This window comes from Alligator mississippiensis, chromosome 3 (genome assembly GCF_030867095.1).
Source record: "Alligator mississippiensis isolate rAllMis1 chromosome 3, rAllMis1, whole genome shotgun sequence".
NCBI classification, from domain to species: Eukaryota; Metazoa; Chordata; order Crocodylia; family Alligatoridae; genus Alligator; species Alligator mississippiensis.
The window spans coordinates 78,741,602-78,768,584 of record NC_081826.1 but is presented as its reverse complement, the minus strand read 5'-3'; the positions used below and the strand labels follow the sequence as shown (position 1 = coordinate 78,768,584).

General features: G+C 44.8%; 1 protein-coding gene across 7 annotated transcripts in view; it reads left to right on the top strand.

Annotated features, from left to right (window-relative positions):
• Positions 1 to 26,983, top strand: part of MAPRE2 (microtubule associated protein RP/EB family member 2) — a 147,328-nt gene that overhangs the window by 75,888 nt on the left and 44,457 nt on the right. For 6 of the 7 annotated variants that reach the window (XM_014606859.3, XM_059724113.1, XM_019498587.2 and 3 more), the window contains one exon: positions 12,957 to 13,084. The exons of the other annotated variant lie outside the window; for it this stretch is intronic. In XM_014606859.3, the coding sequence (XP_014462345.1) occupies positions 12,964 to 13,084 (121 nt within the window). In that variant the 5' untranslated portion in view covers positions 12,957 to 12,963. The remainder of the gene's footprint in view (positions 1 to 12,956; positions 13,085 to 26,983) is intronic. 7 annotated transcript variants of the gene reach the window in all.

The following is a 26,983-nucleotide window of genomic DNA, read 5'->3' as shown; positions in this document are numbered from 1 at the left end:
CTGGAGCATGGGTTCAGGGCTACTTCCACATAATAGCTTTGGTGAGATGGAATAGATGGGGCTTCTATACAGTGTTCTGCCTCTGGCTGTTTCCAGGAGACCTCTGATTCAGGCAGAAAGCTCTTAATGGGTAGGACCTGCCACTGTTACCCTAAACAGCAGCATAACCAGGGTGCAGATGCAAGACACCCAAGTGGGAGCCTAAGTAACAAGTACAGATGCAAGACGCCCAAGTGGGAGCCTAGGTAACAATTATCATTTGAGACATCATACATGAAAAAATATTCAAAAAATAGAATAAAATATTCTATGTAATATATATAAACAAATATGCATATATATGCAAATATAGCATCTGAAAAGACAGTTGGAAGTTAGTTTAAAATTGATTTTGTCTTTATTCCTGTTCCAGCTTCCTCCTAAATATAATTCCAGACTAGCTTTTAGGTGCTTATATTACAATAGTCTTGGTGTTCTTCAAGTACAAGACATTGCAAATAAGCATTTCTAGGCTTGAAGGATGTTTATACACATTCTGAGAGTGGGGGGAGGCACTTTAATTAGAATGGCTCCGAGAGCCACTCTAATTAAAGCGCCTGGAGCATCTCGTCTTTCAACATCCTTGTGCTGAAAAGTGACAGTGCGGGCACTTTAACTAAAGGTCATCAAATGAGCTTCGGTTAAAGTGCCCCCACTGCCATTTTTCTGTGCAGGGACTCTAATACGCAAGACACTGGAGTCTGCTGGAGCACAATAATTACTTCACTCCAATAGACTCCAATTAATCAATATTGCTCCAACATGCTGTAATTACTGAATGTGTATAGGTGCCCAAAATTCTTAAATCCTTTTGAACTATAGGTTAGCATCAAACAGTGCTAAGCATGAAGGGTTGATCTGTGACCATCCCCTAATTCTAGGTGTAAGTGTCAAGTTAGACACTGAGGGCAGGGAAGATTGACTGGGCCTACCACTCTTGACAATGCAAGATTGTTCTCTGCAGGACATTCTAAGGGCCTTGTTACACATTGCACTTTGAGCTGCTCAAATGTGCTAGGTCGAGTTTGGAGCAGTTGTACCTTAAGGCTAAAAATCTTCTCTGACTATCTCCCACCTGCACAGCTGTGAGTTGCTACTACAGGGCTGGTGAGTGGGGACAGGCTTTTATCCCTGCTGTAGGTGTAGGGGATGGGGAGGAGGGGTAACAACATGAACCTGGGAGGCATAGAATTAATGGGATGAGGGTGGGTAATGAAATGGGAGGTGGAAAGGAGATGGGGTAGGAGAAGGGTGCTGAAATGAAGGAAGTCAGTGACTAAAGGATAAATAAAAAGAAGTAAGTATAAATAAAGGAACAATTTAAAAAGAAATAAAGAGGAAGTAAGATGAAGAAGTCCTCATGTTTAAATAAACTGAAGTTTGGGGTTGGGATGTGAGGGTTGCTTGTCATGCTTCCTAGGTTGTCTAGAAGGTGGGAGCAGTGAGGGAAGGTCCTTTTGCAGGAGCTACTGCCCTGCCCTGCCCCAGGAAGGAAGCTTCAGCTCATGGGGACCCAATCAAGCCCCCCTACTCTGTCTCCCATCCCAACCACCCAGACCTCCCTCCTGGATGTATCTGTGTCCTGTGACCTGGCTAGCTGCCATGTGTGCTGTAGGCTGTTTGCATGGAGTTGCAAAGGGGTGAGAAGGGGACTTGGCTTGGTGCCAGAATTGCCCCCTGGACAGTAGAGTTCAGGGGGTGGAAAGTTTGTTTACATAAAACAGGAGACTGAGGGAGGGGACACAGCATCCTGAAATGCTGAAGGTCTGCAATTTGGGTGGCTCATCTGTGGGGAGTGGCCACACATTAATGGAACATGGCTAGACAAAGCTGTGGCTGGGATGATCTAGTTGGGATGGTCCTGCTTTGAGCAGGGGGTTGGACTAGATGACCTTCTGAGATCCCTTCCAACCCTAATTTTCTATGATTCTATGAACACAAGCTGGGTAACATGATTCAGAGATGAACCTGCCCTGGAGTGGCGTAACTTTACACCACCTGAAGTGTGCTTGAAACTAGTTTTGGGTGTTAAGGTGTGGACAATCCAGGGGTTTAGAGCTCGAGGAACCACCTAAAAATAATGTGTAACAATGCCCTAAAACTCTGTCTGCCCTAGTTTTAAAGTGTCTTGAGCAATGTAATCTTACAGCTTCCTTTGAGAGATTGTGGTATGATCTTTTAGATCTTACTGTTAGAAAGTTTTTCCTTGCATTTAGCCTCAATTTCTTGGAATTTCATCCTGTTCTAGTAATACTTAAGTAGCTGCTTGGGGTTTACATTTTCTGAATCCTTGTAGGAACTTCAGTTCCTCATTCCAAGTTGGTCATTGCTCACTTGAATTGCACATATTTAGTGGTTAGCAAGTATGTCAGGAGTCTGGAGACTTTTTAGGCCCCCAGTGAGGATGACTATAGTATTACAAAACCTCATTTTGAAGCTATCATCCATTAAAAGTGGTTCAACAGGTCAGTGCCTTAGTCTTTCACTTCTGAATGAAATGAATTTGACTCCATCCTACTAACTAGTTTAAATCTTGTCGCTTTCAAAACTGCTTTGCAGCTAGGCACCACTTTCCGGACTAGAATAGCAGAAGTGAGGGCTAAAATCAGAACTGCAAAGGAGTGTGAAGAGTGCCCTCTCTTTCAGAATTGCCTTTTACTCACAATATTTGTTAAATCCAGAAAGAATTATAAGCATGTAGCAGATTTGAAAATAGGGCCTTACGTACCAACTTTCAGGCAACCATGGTTTTAAAAAGACACTTTTGAGAAAATATGCCTGTGTTCCTATCTGTTAAATGTGGAGGAAAATCTTTGTCTGCCTTTGTTTAAATCACTTTTGGACTCAGGGTACTGATGACAGAAAAATTCACCAAGGACATGGGCACAGAAACAAGTTGCTATGAGGTAAGCAGGCAGGGATTTTCTTCTTAATAAAATGAGGCTAAGCTGTTGTGGGTTAGTTTTCATGTGATGTAGGGTAAAAGCATGCACATGGCATTTTCTGCAAAGCACCATACCTCCTTGTACCTCATGGTAACTGGTTTGTGTACACATTTTCCAAGTCTGTCTCTGACTTGGAATCTGTCTCTGACTTGCAGTCACAAGTGACCAAAATCCTCCTCTAACTTTTTATCTACATTTTATATAGATTTTTAAGATTTATTACTTACATTGCTCATGCAAATTAAATCTATAGCTGAAGAAACTGAAATGACAGTGGTGGTTCTCTCTCTAAAATTGTCATGAGCTGAATATTCCTCTCCCCCTCCCTCCCTTCACCTGAAAGAAGGCAGAAGAGGAGCAATTCAGGTTTAGTCTATGGAGCCTGAGCCTCAGGAATAATATTTTCAAAATAAAGACTGGCCACTTTTGAAACAGAATCTCTTTGACATTAGAACTTTGCCATATGAAGTTGAACCTTTTATGCCTGGACAAGATATATTTTTGGGGTGTTGCCCAATCCTTCATTGTCAGACATCATTTTGTATTGTTGATACCTTGTATTATTGACTCCAGTGCTTCTCATACTGATACTTAGGTGCCCCTACCTTCATGAAATCTTTATGGACAAACATACACTTGGAGCAATTTTAAAAGGAGAGAGAGAGAACTGCTGCTCTGGACCCAGCAGTAGTTGTTGTTCTGTAACAGTTATGTCATGCTGGAGTTTACAGAAGTTCAAGTGTAGCAAAATTGGTCTAACTTTAATTCTGCTTCATTGGGTTTAAAGTTGTGGCAATTTTTAGCTGTCTTGCATCACTATAACTTCATGCACTTGTAACAGTTATAGCATAGCAGTCCCATACAACAGAAGCAGCTCACTTTTCCCTTTTGAGGTTGCTTCTAGTGTACATTTGTTCATACCTCAATCTAACAAACAGTGGTGCACTGTTGCTGCCCTCCTCTGCTGAGTGGTGTGAACCATACACCTTAGCAAAGCATTGCTTCCTTCAAAGCCCAGTCACATTTTCAAGTGCAAGCACTATTGCAGCTTGCCTCACATGCATCTCTGGAGAGTGTTGGGATGATGATGGTTCACTGTAAAGTTGATAATTCATCTCTAAGGATTGTAAGCAATTTCCATTCAAAGTAAGCTACTGATGTCTGCCTTTCTGTATCTTTACTCTAGCCAGGATTGATTTGTAATGAAGGTTAGCTAAAAATACATGGGTGAAAATTGACATGGAGACCTATCTAAATGTAGAAATGCTCATCAACTTTATGCAGTATAGTTCCAAGTTCTAGAATATACATTCATAACAGCAAACTGTGTGAGTGCTGTTTTTCTTTGCCTAAGGTGAGTCCCCCAGAAGTATACCTGTGCACAGATACAAATACATACTGAATTGTAACAGAATACCGATAAGGACAAGGTAGAGTCTGTCAGTTATTTATACTGAGATGAGACGGGCAATTCTCAATTAAAAAAAAACAAAACCCAAATCAGTCATTGGACATAACTTGTACTCTTTGTGGCATCTACAGTGTTTTAAAGACTGTTGCTTGCATGGAATTTGTAATCCATTTCTTTCCATTTTTATAGATTATCCATATTTTCACAGTTGCTTAATAAATACATTTAAAAGCATAATTAATATCGCTATTGCTTAACTGCTTGTAATCAGCAATAAAAATCTGTGTATTGGGCCATTCTGTTCCTCTTTCCATTTTAAAATTATGGTATTATGTTTCATGACATCAATCCTTCTTGAAGAATTGAAGCAACCTGTCAAATATTGTAGAGTCTACATGCAGGCCTGGACAACCACCACAGATTTGGATCCCTGGAATATCACAGTACTGCTATTTGACATAATGCACAGAATGGTTTGGGCTCTACTGGTGTGCGTTGTTTTCAGTCTTCTAATTATGCCTTTCCGATCTGGGGATCTGAAAACAGTTTGAATAGCTACTGTTTCTAGCTGATAAACAAAACCCACTTACAGCATCACTGAATGTAGTGCTTAATCAACTTAGGTCCCAAACTAAGTCTTGAGATCCAAATATCTTAGGTTCTAACTGGATGAGAGTGATAGCTTTGACATGATCTAATTTAAATTAGTTAAACAGAAAAACAGATATGTCAGCACAACCAAAGTGGATTCTCTTAACCCACTAGTGTCTTTGTCATTTTGGGAAGGAATCAACAAGGAGTGGGAAAAAGGAAATCTTTCTGTACATCAAATCAAATGGCAGTACTGTGAGATTCCAGGAATGAAAATCTTTGGTGGTTGTCCAGGCCTTTGTGTGGACTCTATCGTGTATCACAGATAACTTTAATTCTTCAGGAAAGATTTGTGTTGGGAAATATACTGGCATAATGGAAAGAGAAATAAAATCTTTGAAAATAACACTTGACTACAATATACCAAGGCTAATTCTTCACCATTTTTAGAGGCATGAAAAAATTTATGATGCTGAGGAAAAATATACCTTTTACATATCTTTCCTTCTTTTTTACATCATAGTATGATATCATAATTCTTCTTTTCAGTTTGTTTCTCTGAGATGCAGCATTTAGTGCCTGCTGGATAAATCAATACAGCTATTGGTGCTCAGACGTAAGGTGGGGGTGATGGGAAATTCAGTTACTTTTGGCATGGGAATGGGTCTTAGCTCAACAGTTGGATGTGCTGAAGCTTTTTGTATTATTTTTCTGTCCTAGAAATTATTTTCTACCATTTTAATACAGAAATACAATACAGGGCAGTCCTGGGTGAGCAATTAGCTTCTAATGATCAAAGCTGAACATTGAACCAGTACATAATATGTTTTAATGTATCAGGCAAGGTCTCATTCCTAAAACAAAACTGCAGTCCAGGAAAAACATTGACAACTGATCATTTTTGCTATGGAGAAACATTAAGTTTTAAATTACAAGCTTCTCCTTTCTACTGTCTTGGGCTTTTTATTCTTTTTTCAGTAGCTTTCATTTTCATTTTGCTCCCCATAAAGATCTGAGCTGCCTCACTGAGCTACATCTTGGCCTTCTGTCCATATCTTTTGCTTCAACAACTTCACTGTAAGACCTTTTGTTTTATTCAAAATGCCTGTCTTCGGTATTGTCAGGGGAGAGCTTCAAGAACGATTTTCCTTGGCATTTATTGCACCAGTATTTTCCCAATTAAAAAAATATTCCCTTTACCTGACTGACTTATAGAGTATGTGATAGTCCTGTATTTTGAAAAATGGTGCTTTATATAAATTTCATAACGAGGAGAATTTAATTTGAAGATGTGTTCACCCCTTCAATCCTTGGTATCCAGCCATTTATTGCTGCTTTTGGCAGGAACTAGCTTCTCCAATGAACAGTTTCTTTCTTTTTAAGAAAATAATTAGCTAAGTAATTTTTCTACTTTTAAAGTTCTCTGCAAATGTATCTTGCATGTTGTGCTCCATAAAAATACTTACTCCTGTTTTAGGTTTTAGCATATATCAGTGGACATGCTGGATTAGGGACATATTAGTTTAGCAAATTATTTAAGCACATGCATAACTTTAAGCACATTAACTAATGCTGGTGAGGTAGATACGACTTTCAGATGCTTGTAAGCATCTTGGTGAAATAGGACCTGAAATATACATAACATGAATTGGCAATTATAAGGATTTAATTTGAGGTTTCCACAATTCAAATGCATGCTGCTCTCTCACAAGAAAACTTCACTGTTGGAAGTCTGAAACAAACTTCTGCTTTGGACTTTCCCAAAGTATGTGGTTTGGAAGGAATTAGGTCAACAATAGAATGAATGAGTGCCAGCTCCTTCTCTCTCTTGGCTAGAGGTCCCCAACCCAGGGCTTATGGACAATGTGTTGCCCATAAGACTCTGACTTTGCTCCCAGCCACAGAGAATTAAAACAAAAACTGAGGTTGCAAGAGCAAAATCCTGTTAGCCACAGTTGTTGCAGAGTATTTGGATTGCAGCTTTTCCTGAAGATTACAAACTGACTGGGTTACTATGACAGACAGCAGGTTTTATCATGATATTTCTGTGTTAACCATGTTCATGTTGTTATAGTTTGTGTGACTCAGCCTTCCTCATTAGTCTATGCACAGAAAATGAAGGGTCAAGTGTCATGGCTGGCTATGGGTAGGACACAACAAGATGGACCTTTAGCATCAACAATTTTGAATGGCTTTGTTGGCATCTAAGCAAAGGTGAGATCCCAGATACCCAAGTGGTGTTCAAAGGAAATAAACGTGACATTGGGAGAGCAGGCTGGAGAAAGCAGCCTGACAGCTCCTGGCCAGTAGAGTCTAGGGACTAAGGTTAGTGGAGGAGTTTTGGAGAGCTGGAAAGACAGGAAAGGGAATAGCTGAGTATCTTTGGGGGTACTGTACTGGCAACATAGGGACTGCTTAACCCATTTTGAAGGGGGGAAAAGAACCTCTGACTGGGTGACCTTTTGCTCAAAGAAATGTCTTCACTGAAGAGACTGTCTGATGTGCTGCTTGGAACTATGGGTTTGACTCTGTCCTCTCCCACCCACCCTTAACAACAGGAGGTGAAGCCCCTCTTTCTCAGGAGTTGAGCTTGATTCTCACTCCTTGAGTCGACCTTAGAAGCCCAGGGAAGGTGAGAGACTGAAAGGCTGGAGTTTCAGAGTGGGGAGGTGTTTGGGTTGCCCACTTTCTCTAGAAGCCAAGCCTAGACAGACTTTACAGGAACTCTCTCAGAAACCAGACAAGGCTGCAACTGTCCCAGGAAAGCACCTCCCTCCACCCCCCACCCCCCTTCGTGGAGGGCACTCTGTGACAGTGACATTGTGTCAATTCTGTACAAACTTGAGAGAGAGTGCATGAGAATCCACCATCCAAAACGCAAGGCATATCATGATGAGTATGCTAGCAAGTGGGCTAGAGTAGACCACTGGAGGTGTGATGATGATAGATATGCAAGCTCTTACCTGGTCCATCTGTAGCAGTTAAGCAGGTGAAGGCCCATGTTCTTCACTAGTGTATCTTGCTTTGTGAATTTAGTTGACGGTGTGCATTTTAAATCTGGGTCAGACTTTCAAAAGAGGTCAGCATCTTGGATACTGAGCTCTTTAGGAAATCTGGCTGCTATTATGAATGTTTTGTATTAGAAAATCTGGCCCTTGTTACATAAATAGGCCAGAGATTTTTGTTTTTCCATAGCTTCTCATTTTTCCTAGATGTGATAGTGTCACAATAGGTAATACAAACATCTTGAGTCACAAGTTTAGAATACCCTTACATTAAAGGAAAGATTATACCTAAGCATCTCCCCAGCATGTTTTCTTTCAAACTAAGCAAATGCCAACCAACAGTGGTGGGGAGGGATGGGGCAAAAGAATCCAGAGGTGCATTGTAAACTATTTTGAAAGGGTCAGAAATGTTCCAAATAACTGACTATATCATTAAGTGGAAGTTCTCCTTGGCATCATGTGGAATTCCTGTTTCAAACCAGCATGTTGTGCAAAATATATATTTGCATTTATAAACATAAAATTGTCATCTCCTTCGCATTCATCTTAAGAAGTTCTCGCATCTGATCCCCAAATTGTGATGGAACATTCACTTACAAGCATACCAGCACTTTAGAAATGAGAATGCGACAGGTTGTTTAACATCCATGGTGTTCCTCATAGATAGTGCTTCATGCTAAGCAATACTGCAAGTAGCAGTAGACCTTCCATCACTGAATGGAGCTGTTGATCTTTTTCCAGAATACCAGCTTTTGGAAGAGGGAAGATAGGGTCATTACCTCCTTCTTAGCGAATGTAGATTTTATTCCGTTTTGATAGCACAAACTTACTGAGCTCAGATCACTGGTGGCTTGATTATTCTGTGATCTGTCTCCTGTAAGAAACTATAATTTGGAAAAACTGTGGCGTTTAAATAAAAAAAGTAGCTTAATTTGGGTTTTATCACTTCACATTTCTTTTCCTATTTGTTTTCAAAACCAGTAGGTCAAGTATGTTAATTTAAAAGTAAAGCTGTGATGATATATGCCTTAAGCTATAAAAGGAGAAAAGGAAATCCCACATGCCCAAGATGGTAGGAATTATCTGAAGTTTGAACTTTTAATATTTAGTAAGAGACAGATTTGTACCAAGCAAAACCCTCATTAATTCTGGCCTTGGAAACTTAGCTTTTCTAATAAGACTTAATAAAGCTCTTACAAATAAAAGGACACTTTTTTTCTAAGTTCTCATTAACAGTCTACAACTCAATCCAAATGTTGATAAATGGTTCCTTCTTTGTTGTTTTCCAAGAGCAGTCTTTGCCTACCAGCTGCAGTACAGGCATCATTTACCATTATGTTCTCAAGTGGGAATTTGTGGTAAGTTCCTGATCTGAAGAATTTTACAGTACAGGGCAGTCAGATTTCTTCCTTGCGTAAGGAATGCCCATACCTTGGTTAATTTTGTGGCTGCAGGGATGCCCGGGCTAGCTTTAAATTAATTGGTTTTGGTATGGGTAGCAGCCTGGCATCAGTAGCATGAGAGCTCAGTATGGGCCATGAAGTGGGGTAGCCAGAAAAGTGACGGTAGCTGAACTTTTCTGCGTTATGCTTAAAAAATAGTATCTGTTCCACTGTTGGATATCCATAGCCATAGACTTTAGTGCCTCAAGTAAGTCTCTTACTGCTCTTATTAGCCTGCTGACCCTGAACAGCTAGAAGGATTGAGCTAGGTTTCATTCCTCTTTGTGCATCATCAACAGACATGTTTTACAGATGTGTTCTCTCTGAAGGCAGTGGTGCTGCCCCAGTGTAACTGAGGGCATAATCCTTATTGTGAGAGAGGACCCAGCTTGAACTACAGACCCAAGGTTGAGTTGCGAAGTTGTCAATTAACTGTCAAGTTAGCATTTTCAATTGGAGGTTACTGGGGCAAGAAGGCACACAATCATGTTGTTACTTTTCAGAATACAATTCCAGTTCTGTTGCATGTTTTAAAGCAGTTTTGCAATTTAAACATCACTGACTCCTAAAATTCTGTAGGCTTCCTATCTAACCTTACAATTACCATTACTGCATCCTTCAGAAATGTGCCAGTGTTTTGAAATGTTCTTTATGTCATCCAATCTCATTGTTAAAATTTACTGATGCTATTTTTGAGATGTGCTTTTTGTTTATAAGCAAAACTGGATAACTTGCAAAAGGAGTGTACAAAGCCTTACATACTGGCACTGGTCAGTAGGGCTAGGGACAGAAATAAATAATACATAAACCAGTATAAATCTGTAACACAACAGAAGCTCAGTGCACCACTTTCCAGTGGCCAAAGCCACTTTCAAAATGGCCAAAACCAGTTTAAGATAATAAAAATAAAATTGGTTTATTGAACTTCTATCCCAGATCCCTTCCAGATTCAAGTTAACTCAGTCCCCCAGCACTCCAGGATGCTTTGCACCTCTCCTGCAAACTCCCCCTTCCCCCAAGGTGGGCAGGCAGGCCAGCCTTGGCCCAAAGTGTCCAGTCTAGCCAATCAGGGAGTCGTGCTCTAGCCCCCACCCCAGCTTTTGGCCTGGCCTACTGCAGGCATGTGGCTGCATTTCTGGAATCAAAAATGAATGTCTGTTTGCTTGCTTATTGATTTGGTCTATACAGCTTAAACTAACCTGCGAAGACTGAATTGATTCAGCCTTGGGCTTTTTGACTGTACTTAACCTAAGTGTAATAAAAGGTCAAACCAGTCTTAATCAATGAATGTTTCAGGCATACCAATTATTACATTTCAGATACAAACACTTTCCAGTTTACAAGTTGACTCAGGATTATCACTTAGAATGACTCTGACATAATGTAGAATGTTTATATGTATCCCAGTCAGCATTTCCATTGGCATGAACAGTCACGCCAGAGGTATCTAGCCAAGCTAGTCTGACTATTTCCCATTATCCCCATGGACACAAACATTACACAATAGCAGCTCTCAGAACTGCTCTAATCTGGTCTGTCTTCTGTTTCCTGGGCAACTGTACTCTGGCTGCACTCATCCCAGCATAACTGTCATTCTTAGCTCAACTCATTCCTCCTGTGGCTACCTTTCCTAGCATGTTAGGCAAATCAAACTAACATCAGTCTGCTTACCTCAGCATTTCTACTAGATGCTATACAGGAAAGACTGTATGGCATGCATAAGAAAAATACTATGTTTATAAACTTGTCCAGCTGCGGATGTTTTAGGGTGTGGAGTATTACACAAATGCAATTTTGGAATAATTTATAATGAAAATTCCTGATAGTGCATTAGGTTTTTGGGGTTTTTTTGTTTCATTCACTAGCATTTTTATGCATTTCATTTCCAGGTAGTCTAAATATGCTCCAACATTCACAGGAAAGTTTATATTTCACTACACATGCCTGGATTTTAGCTGATAGGAAGTTGCTGTTCAAAGATTCTTTCATTTACTGCCATTTTCTTGTAACAACAATTTTGATATTTTTGGGTTAACAAAAAATAAGATCACTCTTTTTGTATTTGTCCTGGCTTCGCCTATATTTCTCCACAACACTCCTGTCCCTGGAAATGTGTAAAGTGTTTCTATCTCTGTTGAAACACAGTATGGGTGTTTTTACACATAAAATTTACTTTCTTATTTTATGCTTTTTAGTAAGCTGATATTCTTTTCAGCACAGAAGCTTTAGCGGGAGTCTGTAGCTATTGGTTAAAATAAATCTGACTCATAAATCAGGAAATCCAGCTTAGTTGACTAAAACTAGCTACCCAAAACAGGAAAAACATATTGTCAGGGAACCAATAAGATAGAGCTCTAAATGTGCATATGAAATAGGTATATGAGTAAGAAGTTGCTAATTTTATAGACCTCCTGAATTTCATACACTTTTATAGACTAATGTTGAGTTGTTTTGGAAACTCAAGTTTTGGGAAAAGATGTCCTTAGTTGATGTTATGCTGATGTCATGATTGTAACTACATGAACTTGATTATTTCAGTATATTTAATATTTAGCACTTTTGAAGATGTAAGCTGTTCTAAGAGCTGCATAAATATTAACTGACACTGGACAAGGAGATGATATCACTGTCTTTACAGCTGGGGGAAATGATGCGGAGCTGTTAAATAACTTCAAAGTCACGCAACAGTAAATGGCATACAGATTTAAATTGGGAGTCCCAGATCACCAATCCTGTTCTAAGTGCAGGGTAGATATGCAGCTCGTTCACTCTCATTTAGTTAGTCTACACACACACACACACACACACACCCACCCACCCACCCCACCCCCCCCTTCTGACTGACTTCATACTAAAAGGACTGAATATCTCTCTCTAATTCCTTTAGGCTAGTGATGCTCACTATTCTGGTCCCACGGGCCAGGTGAGGGGTGCAGGACTGGTCTGAGCCAGTTTGGACCTCAAACATGGGGCCTTGGAGCCCTGCACTGCCCCTGTCTGGCCTTGCCAGTTAGGATTGGGCCCCAGGGCCCTGCACTGCCTCCACCCAGTCCCATGGACACTCTGTACACCTGATCTGGCATGCAAGGTCATGACCCATGGGGCTATCCACAAACCCACATCTGGCCCACAGGCCAGGGGTTCAGCATGCTGTCTGTGATTACCTTTAGTTTGGTTTCTGTTTGGTGTACAGTAAAAAAAAAACCAACAACCCCCCTCCCCCATAACGTGATTGTACATGACATATTTTTATGATATTCCTTCTTTAAAGTGCATTCTTCTTTCTTCTTTCAGCTGGCATTTGCAGATAACTGTTGGGGAAATGGCAACTTGATAAAATACTAGAAATTAAGATGGAGTTAGCCTTCTTAATCTAGAAAAGAGAAGAGGCTATGTAGTGATGCAGCCTTTCCTCCCCAGCTCTGTCTTTAACAAAAAAAGCAAGCTTCAAAATGTCAGTGTATTTAGAAAAGTCATTCAGATGACAGGAAGCCTAATTTATTTATTTACCTTTTTTTTCCAGTTGGGGAATGGCGGTCAACGTGTATTCTACCTCTATAACTCAAGAGACTATGAGCAGACATGACATCATTGCATGGGTTAATGATATATTAGCTTTAAACTACACAAAAGTTGAACAACTCTGTTCAGGTAAGACCTTGATTTTGAATATGCTTTCACAATAAATATTTGTTGAATCTAAAAAGCTGATTTACTGAAGATCTGAGCTTTGTGTCAGGATGTAATTGACCTATGAGAACAGAGTCTGAAGAAAATTTATGAATTGATATATATTTTTAGGTAGCTGAGTTAAAAGCAAATTATAGAAGGATAGCTTCCCTGAGAAAGCCAAGAAAATGCTAAGCATGACCAGTATTAGTGTATCAGAAGGAAAAAGAGATGACTGGCAGGAAACAAAGCAGCGAGCTTCTGTATTAAAAGTACTATAAAGTTACTGAAGAAATACTTTGAGACTGGGAATAAAAATAGTTGGAAAGTGATAACTGCAAGTGAAATGGTGGGAATACAGGTGAATAAAATGCTCTAAGAGTTGTAAACCTCTGGTAAATGTCATGAAATGCTGTTGGAGAGTACAGAAAAATATCACAGGTGTAATGATGTGAAGTCAAGTGAGACATAATGAGTTTGAAGCAATCATCATGTAACTGCTGCAAGGTGTTCCTAAAGCTTGCCAGACACACATATTAATTTCCCCAGCATATGAGACAAGACATTTGCTGCAAACCAGTGCAGTAAATGAGATTAGACATACAAGAGACATTCTGAATAACCTGAACAGACTAAAAAAACTGACTACAATTTAATAAAACTGGAGATGTAAGCTTGAAATTATGGAATCTGTTGCTTTTTCAAGATGACAACTAGACAAGTGGAAAAGAAAAGCTGATGCTTTGGCTTTCTCTGTGAGAACAGTTGCCTGTAAACATTGCCCTATGGCAGGGGTTGGCAACCCCCAGCACGTGTGCTAAGTACAGCACGCAAAGCCATTTCCCTCAGCACCCATTGGGGCCGGGGAGGCAGCAGCTGTTTGTAGCCTCCTGCCTGCAGCCCGTCCCAGCTCTGGGTAGCTGCTGCCAGTCGGGAGCCTGGGCTGCTCCTAGCAGGCAGCTGGGACGCTGCAAGCCCTGCTGGGAGCAGCCCAGGGGGCTCCATGGCTATCAGCAGCTACCCAGAGCCAGGGCTGGCTGCAGCCAGGATGCTACAAACAGCTGCTGCCTCCCCGCCCCAGGCCCTGGCCCCAACGAGCACATTGCCAGCACCTGCTGCCTTCCCGGGGCCCAGGGCAGGAGGGCAGCCGCTGTTTGTAGCCTCCTGGCTCTGAGTAGCTGCTGATAGCTGCTGCAAGCAGCCCGGGCTCCGTGGCTATCAGCAGCTACCCAGAACCTGGGCCAGCTGCAAACATCTGCTTCCTCTCAGCCCTGGCCCCGGCCCCAGCCCCAGCTGCCTCCCAGACCCGGCCCCAGGCTCCAGGGAGGCAACACATACTGGCAATGCTCCCTGCTGTGTTGCCCTTGCCGCTTCTGCAAAGCAGCATTGGAACTCGGCGCGGCGGGGCACAGAGCAGGACACAGAAAGCTGCCTGGTCCGAGCTCCCTGCTGCCCTGCCACACTTCCCCTGCAGGCGTGGGCAGCAGCAAGAGGCACAACCCTGCTCTGCTGCCCATGCTGCTCCCGTGCACACAGGGGAAGTGTGGCAGGGCAGTGAGGAGCTGGGAGCAGGGAGCTTTCTGCGCCCCCGCTGTTTTCGGCCACACTGGGTTCCAACACTACTCTGCAGAAGTGGTGAGGGCAGCACAGCAGGGAGCATTGCTGGTCTGTGCTGCCTCCCCAGAGCCTGGGTCTGGGGCTGGGAGGCAGCTGGGGCTGCGGCAGAGAGGCAGCAGATGTTTGCAGGTGGCCCAGGTTCACACCTCTTTTAATAACACACTATCATCTTGCTCTTAAGATATATGCACGTATATATACACATCTCTCTATATATATCTCTTAAGATTGAGTCACAAAATCAACGAGGAGGAGAAGGAGGACCTATCCGCTTTTTGTACCGACACATTTTGGGGACTCAAGTATGGTAGAATAGGATTTCACTTAGATGCCTAAGTCTAATTATGAACGTAATAGGTGGAATAGAATCTAGTCTCATTGTTTAAACTATGTCTTTATTTTGTCAACAAATGATTGACTTATCACACTGAACTCTGAGAACAAGTCAATGATACTTTATCTTGGACCTTTGGGGTGCCTGTTGACATGCTTGTTCATGTTCTAATTGGAATGCATTGGAACAGACTCAGTTAATCAAGTCTGCTCCACATTCTAACTAGAATGCTCCAGTGTCACCTCACCATCACCTGTATTAAGCCCACACACATTTCAAAATGACCATGAGGGTGCTTTATCTAAAGCTCATTGTATGAGCTTTAGATAAAGTGTCCCGTGGCCATTTTGAAATACACAGGAAATTAATACAGGTGATGGTGAGCCACTGTAATTAGAGTAGCTGTCCAGGAACCACTCTAATTAAAATGCCCTCCATGCCCTCCCCCTCCCCCCCCACTTCCAGACACGTGTATACACAGCCTTTAAATTTATTTTTTCTTCCTACCACTTTTCCTGGAGATTTCCATTTCTGACATAATCTTCCATGAAACGTACAGTAAACCTGAACTGACAAAACCTCACTGCACAGCTTACCCAAAGCCATCTGCCCACTCATAGAAATCTCTCCACTTTTGGTGAAATTCACCTTAGCACTTACAAAAATAGCGTTGACCCCAGTAGCTTAACTAGGGGTGGGAGACTGGGGCACCAGCCCCAGGTACACACTTAAGTGGATCACTAGAATAGAGGCCTCTCTGGGGAGTCTGTGCTGCAGCAGCAGTCAGGTATAGGGACCCTCTTGCAACAATCCCTTCTCTTGCTGCTGTGTTCCCCACTGCCCATTGCAGGTGGCTATGGAAAGTGGTTGTGGCGGCAGGGGGTGAGAGTGAATACCAGGCTTTGGAAATGCCAGCCTAGAGCACAAACTTTACTAATTACACCTTTGTTTGAAATAGTGCAGGTTAAACTGTATTCCAATATTTTATACTAGTGAATTGCCCGTCAAGAATGATGGATGAATTTTGAATAACAAAAAAAAGGCCACTAGCCTCCCCTCCCTCCGTCCGCCTGCCCCCCTCCCCCCACTCCCCTCCATCCCTGCTCTGCTGCCTGGGGTGCTTGGGTATTTATGTGCTCCTATATGGTTGAAAGTGAGCTTTGAAGTAAACAACTTAAGTTGACTGTCTTCAGAATTAACAAAACAGCTTTAATGAAATATTCAAAACTGAAAGTGGGAGGGCAAGGGAAAGAATAGTTTTAAAACACCTCAGATAGTGGAGAATGCAGTGAAAGTTAGAGATCCTAAAATCTGTAAATATGGATTGTCTTTATTTGGGGAAAAATTGCCAGAAACCCGCTGTTCCACTTCATTACAAAGAGCTTTTTATACCACTTTCTTCATGTCCTCTATAAAGGATTTGAGGCCATACCACAGGGGAAAAACTGAAACAAGACTGCTTCATTAGAGTTCAAATCCCCACCTTTTCTTCATTTGTATTGACTTATTTTTTCAGTGTTAATTTCTTGAATTGTGTTAATTTTCATTTCACTCCGTTACTTCCATATCATTTATTGTACATTCTTGCTTTTACCTTCAGATCTTCATTGGCTAAATTGCTGAACTTTAATTTCCCAATTTTGGCTTAATATTTTACTATTATTTACTATTTCTCATGCATTCTGGACCTTAGGAAGGCCTTCGAAACTGTCTCTCACCCCATTCTCATTAAAAAAACTAGGGGGTTGTGGCGTCGACACCTACACAGTCAAATGGGCCGCACCCAGAGAGTGGTGGTGGATGGGTCATTTTCGACCTAGTGGGCTGTGGCAGTGGAGCCAGTTCTGGGTGCCGCACTTCAGGAGGGATGTGGACAACTTGGAGCGGGTCCAGAGAACGGCCACTCACATGATCAGGGGGCAGCAGGGCAGGCCCTACGAGGAGAGGCTACGGGACCTGAACCTGTTCAGCCTCCACAAGAGAGGGCTGAGGGGGGATCTAGTGGCCTGTTACAAACAAGTCAGAGGGGACCAGCAGGCATTGGGGGAGTCCCTGTTTCCCTGAGCACTACCAGGAGTGACTAGAAATAACGGTCACAAGCTGGCAGAGGGTAGATTCAGGCTAGACATCAGGAGGCGCTACTTCACTGTCAGGGCGGCTAGGATCTGGAACCAAATTCCAAGAGAAGTGGTGCTGGCTCCTACCCTGGGGGTCTTTAAGAGGAGGTTAGACAAACACCTTGCTGGGATTGTTTGACCCCACTACTCTTTCCTGCCATGGCAGGGGGTGGACTTGATGATCTGCTCAGGTCCCTTCCGACCCTACCTACTATGAAACTATGATCACTCTTTTATCTTGTTGAATGTATTCAGGCTTATGACAGATTCAGTCTAGCCATTTTTGGTGTGAGGGACTGTCATGTCTGCTTAGGGTTATCATAAGTCTGGGTTTTCCCGGACATGTCCTCTTTTTTGGCCCTCTGTGCTGTGTCCAGATGGGTTTTAAAAATGCAAGGAAACTGTCCAGGATTTCCTCCCCCATCAGTTTTCAATATGGCTGCTGCTAAGTAGAATTACAATTCCCAGAATACCTAGCATGACGATGCATGGTTGAGAGCTGAGTTTGCAATTTTGCTTTGCTTTGCTGGTAGGAGCAGGGGGAGGGCGAGCAGAGGCAGCAGGGAGCAAAGCACAGAGGTTTGGGAGTGAGGGGCACCAGCAGGGCTGAGGGGACAGGGGCTGCAGGCCGGAATGAACAGCACCAGCAGGGCCGGGGGTGTAAGAGGCTGCGGGTCGGGAGTGAGGGGCACCAGAGGAGGGAAGGGGCTGCAGGTCCAGAGTGAGGGGCACTGGCAGGGCTTCGGGGGGGGCAGGGTCTCTGGGTTGGGAGTGAGGGGCACCAGAAGGCTATGGGGGGCAAGGGGCTATAGATCAGGAGCAAGGGATAGGAGGGGGGCAGGGGGCTGCGGGTCAGGAATGTGAGGCACTCGGGGCAGGTGACGATGGTTTGGGTGTGTGTGGCACTGGCAGCACCAGGGGGCAGTGGACCAGGAGTGAGGGGCACCAGCAGGGCTGGAGGGGTGGGGCTGTAGCTTATCAGTGAGGGGCAACAGAATGGGCAGGGGCAGGGCTCGCTGCCCCCCCCGCCCAATCATATTTCCATCCCCCACCCCCACCCCCCAGCCAGGTGTCCTCTCTTTTTTGGACCTGGGAATATGACAACCCTACCTCTGCTTAGCATAGTTCTTTTTGCTATACAGAAATATCTTAGTGTCTGAAATCTTGAATTGAATTCAAGCTTTGAACTGTATGGCAGTGTGGACTGTGATAGCTTCATGGACTTCTTTCCCTGGAATTTGTGATTTCACAGGCTCCCTTCCCATGTGCTATCACAGAGCACCCATGGCAACTAAAATGATTATTTACATGGAAAAGTAATATTTGGAAAGGTAGTCTATCTACCTATCTAGATATATAGAGAGAGTACCTTTCCAATTATTACTTCATATGTTTCCAAATATATATATATACAAGTGTGTGTATGTGTATGTAAATTCTAGGTCCCTCAATACCATTCCAGTTTGCAGATGGAAACAAGGCTGGATTGCACAGTATGGCCAGCAAGCTGTCTGTGGACCACCACCAAGTGCTCCACAGACCAGAGTTTGAAAACTGCTGATCTAATTCATTTGTTGTAGTATTCCTTTGGCCAAATGTTTTGATTGCAACCTTCATGCAGCTTAATGTTAGCTTCCATGAATTATGATCATTTTTGAAAGACTTCAAAGACAAGGAGGATGTGGGAAGCTTTGTAACACTAAGAAGCATTTCACAGCATTAACAGCTACAGAGCAACTAAGATAACAGGATTTTATCACCTAATATAAAACTAGAATGGTATTTGGCCTTAAAAAAAAAAAAGCATTACGATTTCATGCAGCCATATGGATTATACAACTTGTTTTCCTTTTTGGACAAAAGAAGGAATCCAAAGGCCATCCAAAGCTAAATCAAGTGAGAAAGAATGAGAGGAACAGAAATAATTTGAATAAAAAATACTAAGACCCTGTTCATAAAAATGGGTGAACACCCATTGTTCTCACTGATGCTGAGTAGTTCTGAAAACCACTGCCTGCATGCACGAAAATGAAGTGACCATTTAACACTTTGGGTATAAACTCTAAATTATAGAATGATATTCTACCGTTCGGCAAGCAGTTTTGAATTCTTAATAAATATTTCATTAAAAAGCTTAAGATACTAATTTTAACAGATGGGACAAAAAAAGCAAAGTCACTTCCTTTGTTAAACACCATTTTGTCCTTCATAGTTGTTAAATATGGCTTACAGTGTGTACTGTAGATACCAGCTTGTTTCCTAGTAGCTGGTTAACTGAATGGGTTGGGAATGAGAAGAAGAGGAGGAAGAGGCTGTTCTGTTAGTTATATACTGTTTGTATTCCTCTTGAGTCCTAGATGTGGGGTTTTTTTGTCCTTGCTAAGTAGGCCGAGTGAAGCATGGTATCCCCTGAGCTTTCAAAATGCCTGTTTCTAGCAGTGATGTGCCAAAAAACAGGTTATGGATGATTTCGGCCCTGGAGGTTCTAAATTTAGTCTGCAGCTCTGGTCATTTAGCTTTGACAACGTAATCGGGGAATACTGTCCAAATATATATATATATAAAAGCACTGAAATTCTCATAGCTTTGGCGGGGGGGGAGGGGTTGTTGTTGTTGTTGTCCTTGGTCTCCAGCCAAAAGAGCTGGGTTGGTTTCACATTTGATTTTTGAGCTGAATATGAAAAACTCCAATTATGTATGTGATTACAGCACGCCAGTAAATTGTCCTAAGGTTCACTAAAGTATATAGAGCTTTTTTGACTATTCATTCCTTGGTTTCATACAAACAAAAATTAATAGGGTTTAATGCACTAAGATTACTAAATTCTGCTGCCCTATATTTATAGAATACTAGAGCTTCATATCAAGGACAGGCTCTTGTCAGGCCACTTTTAGGTTTCATGATTATTTTTGTAATTCATTAGAAATATATTTAATGTAATACTACTTTACTAAATTTCTTTCCCTCCTAGGTGTGTGTACAATATTGTTTTTGTTACTGGACTAATTGTGAATACTTTGCTGTATAGATGCATGCTCTAAATAATGCAGAAGATTATAATATAATATTGAGGGCTTGTGTATATAAACCATAGTGTGTGTGTGTGTGTGTGTGTACATGGATGGATTTTGCAAATATTAAAAAAAAAATATGCAGACCAAGTCATAGTCTAGCTAACCTTGGACTGAAACTTTAATCCATGCTCAAGACAAAAAGAAGAATAACTTGCCTCATTTTCTGACCGCATTTGATAATTCTCAGCAGCATTAAACTGATATATAGTAGAGATTAGACAATGGATTCATTTGCCAGCTTTTCATCTTGATGTGCATCTTCTGGCATTTTGAGTTTCTGTATCATCATACTGTCCTTGCCTGGACCACGGTGTCTACTGATAGAGACTTTACAGATTTCTTTCATGTGATGAATACTAGAGCTGTGCGAAATTTCTACAGGTGTTTCATTTCAAAGCTGTTTCAACGTGTTTCAAGCTCAAAACAGCAAAATCAAAATGAAACAAAAGGCTTCGAAACAGCTTCAAAATGAAACAAGGGCACTTGAAATGTTTTAGATTTCAAAGCCAGGCCTCCTGCAGCTAAACAGAAACTAAGGAGCAAAGGGGGAAGAGGGGGGAAGGACTGCTCTTACGTTGATATCTAGCTCTCTGATTCCCCCAGCTCTCTGATCATTTCCCCAGCTTTTGCCAGGGACCACAGGTCCCCGACCTGTGCGTGGGGTTTCCCAATGCACAGATCCAGAGGCCTGCACCCCCCAGGTCCCTGAACAATCCCCCAGCTCTTCCCGGGGGTGCGGGCCTCTGGATCTGAGCGCAGGATGACAGCAGGCTGCCGCTGCTGGTTGGGACGAGCGCCAGGAAGACTGGTGCTGCCAGTGGCCCTAGCCACCAGAGGCAGCATGCTGTCATCCTGTGCGCAAATCTGGGGGTCCACAACCCATGGGAGAGCTGCGGGGCTGTGCTGGACTCTTCACAGGGGGCACAGCCCCCTGGATCTGTGCACGGGATGACAGCATGCTGCTGGCTGGGGCCAGCACCAGCACCCCAGTCTGCCCAGTGCAGCGTGCACTGAGCACCGAGAAAAACCTGGTGCTGGTGCTGGCCCCACACAGATCTGGGGGCCCTCCTGAGGGGTGCGGGCCCCTGGTTCTGCTTGCAGGATGATGGCATGCTGCCGCTGCCAGCTAGGGCCAGCGGCAGCACCAGCCTTCCTGGTGATCAGCACAGGCTGTGCCCAGCACTGGTCCCAGCCAGCAGCGGCAGCCTGTTGTCATTCCACATGCAGATCCAGGGGCCCGTGCCTCACCAGGAGGAGTCTGGTACAGCCCCATTGGCCCCCAGATCTGCGCACAGAATGACAGCAGGCTGTTGCTGCTGGCTGGGGCCAATACCAGCAATGGATTCTTCCCAGCTCTTGGCACTGGCTGCGCCGGGCAGACTCGGGTGCTGGCGCTGGCCCCAGCCGGCAGCGGCAGCCTGCTGTCATCCCACATGCAGATCCGGGGGCCCACGTCCCCTGGGAAAAGTCCACCACAGCCCAGGTTTTTCTTCATTGCTGGCATAAGTCCCTTCTATTGTGAGGGCATTTCTAGTCACTTTTTGCTGATTAAGTCATTGGCAGTCTGTATTCTTGTTCCTGGAGTCAGGGTAACATCTACATTGGCTGACAAATGCTAACTCTTTTCTGTTTGAGTTTCAGCCATTATCATTGCTGAGATTGGATGCATTGGGAGAACCTCAATGTATATTCTGTACTTGGGAACCTTGTACATCCAAACTAATAAATTGCAAAGGGAAAAGTGCTAGGCTCTTTGTTAAAGAAGGTTTGTGGCATCTCCTTTTGAAGAGATTTGTTTTAAAGAACGCAGGCACAGGTTCTCTGCTCAAAAAAAAAAAAATGTCTTAATGTTAACACTCCATCCAGTTGTTCATCGGTGTTTTTTCTCAGACAGCAGTGAAACACCCCAGTTTAAGCCATTTTGCTTTTCCATGAGCAAGACTGTCAACAGTGGAAATCAGTGAAGGGATTTGAGCATAAACATCTTCAAAGTTAACATAAGCTGAGCTGTCATCAGGGCTCCTTTGTGAGGGACTGTTGGCTCTAGACCATATTCTCCTCACACTTACTATGAGCTGGGCACATAACTGTGTTTATCTTCATAGCAAACTACAGAAGAGAGGACATTTGTGAGTGGGGCTGGAGAAGGTGGTAGAGAAGTATAGTTCATTTAAGGAATCAAGAGTGGAGAGAAGTGCTCATTGACCATGATACTTGTATATGGACGAGGAATGTGCTTCTGTGAAAAAGAGTACTTAAGTGCTTGCATATCTGTTGAGGTGCATTTATCTGAAAACAAAAAATAAGGCTTCTAGGTATATATTATAAAAACCTTTGTTGAGGGATTCAGTTAGACTAGTTGTTCCACCACATGGTTTGGTGTGTTGTGGGTAGAACTAAAGCTTGTTTCAGTGTTGTTCTGCAGCCATGTGAAGTTCAGATCTGTAGTGTGATTTCCAAACATGATTAAAACATAGCTTGAGCACTGTGAAAATGAACCATGTTTCAAACACTGCTGTGCTGCATTGGGATCCTGTAACACAGTAGATCTTGCAGTGTAAATGAGTTCTTAATGATTTCCATATGATGTTTATGATTAAAAGGAATACAATGGATGTGAGATCAGATTTTAAGACCATTTGCAGAGCACTTGGAAACTTGAAAAGCAACTCCTCTAAGGCTAGGGACAGACATTCATAAAGCCTAAGCCTGAATTGATTCAGTCTTTGCAGGTAAGTCTAACCTGCAGAGAGTGAACTGGTTTGCAAGTGGATAGATGTTCGGCACATGCCTGTGATGGCTCAAGCCAGAAGCCCAGGGGTGCTAGAGAAGCCCTCCCTTCCACAGGGAAGCTGAGCTGAGGAGGGGGATGTGGCCAGGCCCTGGGAGGCCCGCCCCAGTAGTTCCCTGACAGCTGGGATTCCCAGCACACAGGGCCGCCCAGTCCCAGAAAGGAACTCATTCCCCTCCTTCCTCTCCCCCACTGTTGTGGGGCTGGGAGGGGGGGCCCTGTTTAGTGCTGAGGGGGGGGCTCCTTCCCCTGCCCCCACAGTGGGGTGAGGAGAGGAGCTCTGTGAGGCTGCCTGGCCCCAAAGGGGGACTCTTCCCCCCACTCCTCCCCCGCCCTGAGGGCAGGGGGAGGCTCTGTTCCACATTGGGGGTAACTCTTCCCCCTCTTCTTCCTCCCCCCAGAGGGGCAGCGGGAGTGTGGAGCTGAGCTGGGCAGGGTGCAGATGTATGGGGTATGAGGGTGGGTGGGGGGTGTAAGGACCCCCACACACTCCCCCCATGGTGTACCACCCCTGCTGCCTGGCAGCAGCAGCAGCAGGCAGGGAGGTCAGGGTGCTCGTGCCCAGCGAAGGCGCAACTCTGGCCTGCGCTGTGCAGGGGGAGGGAGCAGAGCCTGCCTTATCTCTGCGGCTCTGCTCCCTGAACCTGCAGCTCAGCACTCACAGCAGGGGAAGCTCTGCACTGGAGCCAGCTTTTTCCCCTGTTGTCCGCTGTGCAGGTCCCGCACTGTGCCAGGAGTGGAGGGATCCCCCTCCCTGCTTCCCCACAGAGTCCAGCATGGGGATTCCCCTCGGCACTGAGTTGCGATAGAGGCAGCCAGCGCTGTGCTGGGGGTGAGAAACGGAGCCCCATGCAGCCTGTCCAGCTGCTTCTATCCCTGGGGCTCCACACCATGTGCCTGCAGCTCCTCACTCACAGAGGGGAAGCCCTGCACTGGACTCTGTTGCGAAGCAGGGGCAGGGCTCCCTCCACTCCCAGCAGAGTGCGGGGACCTGCATGGCAAGGAGCAGGCGAAGCAGCTGACTCCAGTGTGGGGCTTCCCTCATTGTGAGTGCTGGAGCTGCAGGCTCAGGGAACAGCCACAGGGATAAGGCAGGCTCCACTCCCTCCCCCCACGCAACGCTGGCTGGAGCCATGCCTGCACCGGGCATGAACACCTTGACCTTCCCGCCTGCTGCTGCTGCCAGGCAGCCAGGGCTGCACGCCATGGGAGGGTGTGTGTGCAAGTCCCTACACACCCCCACTCTCACATCCACATCTACACCTACACCCTGCCCAGCTGAACTCCGCACTCCTGCTGCCCCTCCGGAGGGAGGAGGAGGAGGGAGATGAGTTCCTTCCAGCCTTCCCCTGCCCCCCTCCCACCCCCCACTTTGGGGCCAGGCAGCATTGCATGGAGCCCCTCCCCCCCCCAGCCCTGCAGCAGCGGGAGGAGAGGGCAGGAGGAGGAAGAGTCCCCTTCCAGCTCCTCACAGAGTCCCCTTCCCCACCCTGGGAGGAGGAGGAGGGGGAAGAGTCCCCCCAGCACAGAACAGAGCCTCCCTCCCCACCCCGTGGGACAACCAACCCAGCATGGCCCCATTAAGGTGAAGGGGGCAGGGAGAAGGGTTAATTCCTCCCTCCATCCCTTCTTGGCCACTGGGGTCTGCCAGCTCCAGGGGCTACCGCTGCAGTTCCCTCTCCTCTGCTGCCCAGCAGACAGGCTGACCCCAGCTGCATAGAGGAAGAGGGGAAGGAGGGAAGAATTAACCCCTTCCCTGCCCACTTTGCCTTAATGGGGCCATGCTGGCCAGTGTCTCCGCTAGGGCCAGTCCCTGCTCCGGCTAGAAAGCAGAGGGGTGGGGGCAGCCCTGCTGTGGAGCAAAGAGTCCTGCCTATCCCAGAGAGTACACTGGGATGCTGGGGGTGTCTGGTTTATCTTAAATCAGCAAGGGGTCTGGGATAGACATTGCATAAACCAGTTTGAGCCAGATCAGTTAAATATGATACCACATTCGACCAGGTTTATCTCAAACCAGTTCTGGCCATTTTGAAACTGGTTTATGTGCACTGAATGTCTGTTCTGTTACAGGTCTAAACCAGTTTCTGATCATTTAAACTGGTTTATGTATAATGTCTGTCCCTAGCCTACAGCTCTAAACTCAAAGCAGTTCTTCTCTTTCAAATTAATTAGTAATTCACCAAGAACTCAGGAGGAATAAAATTTAAAAAATAAAGCTACAACCTTGTTGCTGTTTTAAAATTAGATTCATAGATTCATAGATGTTAGGGTCAGAAGGGACCGCAATAGATCATCGAGTCCAACCCCCTGCATAAGCAGGAAAGAGTGCTGGGTCTAGATGGCCCCAGCTAGATACTCATCTAACCTCCTCTTGAAGACCCCCAGGGTAGGGGAGAGCACCACCTCCCTTGGGAGCCCGTTCCAGACCTTGGCCACTCGAACTGTGAAGAAGTTCTTCCTAATGTCCAATCTAAATCTGCTCTCTGCTAGCTTGTGGCCATTGTTTCTTGTAACCCTTGGGGGCGCCTTGGTGAATAAATACTCACCAATTCCCTTCTGTGCCCCCGTGATGAACTTATAGGCAGCCACAAGGTCGCCTCTCAACCTTCTCTTGTGGAGGCTGAAAAGATCCAGTTTCTCTAGTCTCTCCTCATAGGGCTTGGTCTGCAGGCCCTTAACCATACGAGTGGCCCTTCTCTGGACCCTCTCCAGGTTTTCCGCATCCTTCTTGAAGCGTGGCGCCCAGAATTGCACGCAGTACTCCAACTGCGGTCTGACCAGCGCCCGATAGAGGGGAAGTATCACCTCCTTGGACCTATTCATCATGCATCTGCTGATGCACGATAAAGTGCCATTGGCTTTTCTGATGGCTTCGTCACACTGCCGACTCACGTTCATCTTGGAGTCCACTAGGACTCCAAGATCCCTTTCCACTTCCGTGCCACCCAGCAGGTCATTTCCTAGGCTGTAGGTGTGCTGGACATTTTTCCTCCCTAGGTGCAGCACTTTGCATTTCTCCTTGTTGAACTGCATTCTGTTGTTTTCTGCCCATCTGTCCAACCTGTCCAGGTCTGCTTGCAGCTGTTCCCTGCCCTCCGGCGTGTCCACTTCTCCCCATAGCTTTGTGTCATCTGCAAACTTGGACAGAGTACATTTGACTCCCTCGTCCAAGTCACTGATGAAGACATTAAAGAGTATCGGTCCAAGGACTGAGCCCTGCGGGACCCCACTGCCCACACCCTTCCAGGTCGAAACTGACCCATCTACCACGACTCTCTGGGTGCGACCCTCCAGCCAATTCACCACCCACTGGACTGTGTAGTCATCCAAGTCACAGCCTCTTAACTTGTTCACCAGTATGGGGTGGGATACCGTATCAAAGGCCTTCCTGAAGTCTAAGTATACGACATCCACCCCTCCTCCTGTATCCAGGAGTTTCGTAACCTGGTCATAAAAAGAGACTAGATTGGTCAGGCATGATCTGCCTTCCACGAACCCGTGCTGGTTTCCCCTCAGCATAATTTGTCCTGCCGGGCTCTCACAAATGTGAGCCTTGATAATTTTTTCAAAGACTTTGCCAAGGATGGAGGTGAGACTGACTGGCCTATAGTTGCCCGGGTCCTCCTTCCTCCCCTTCTTGAAAATGGGGACCACATTGTCCCTTTTCCAGTCCTCTGGGACTTGGCCCGTGCGCCATGAGCGTTCAAATATTCCCGCCAGTGGCTCTGCAATGATGTCGGCCAGTGCCTTCAGCACCCTCGGATGGAGCTCATCCGGGCCTGCCGACTTAAAGGCATCCAGTTCTTCCAAGAGACTCTGCACCATCTCAGGGTCTACGCATGGAAGTCTGGCGCCTTGCTGCTGCCTCTCTACAACCCCAGTGAGAGACTTGTCATGCCCCTCGCTTAGGAACACTGAGGCAAAGAACTCGTTGAGGAGTTCAGCCT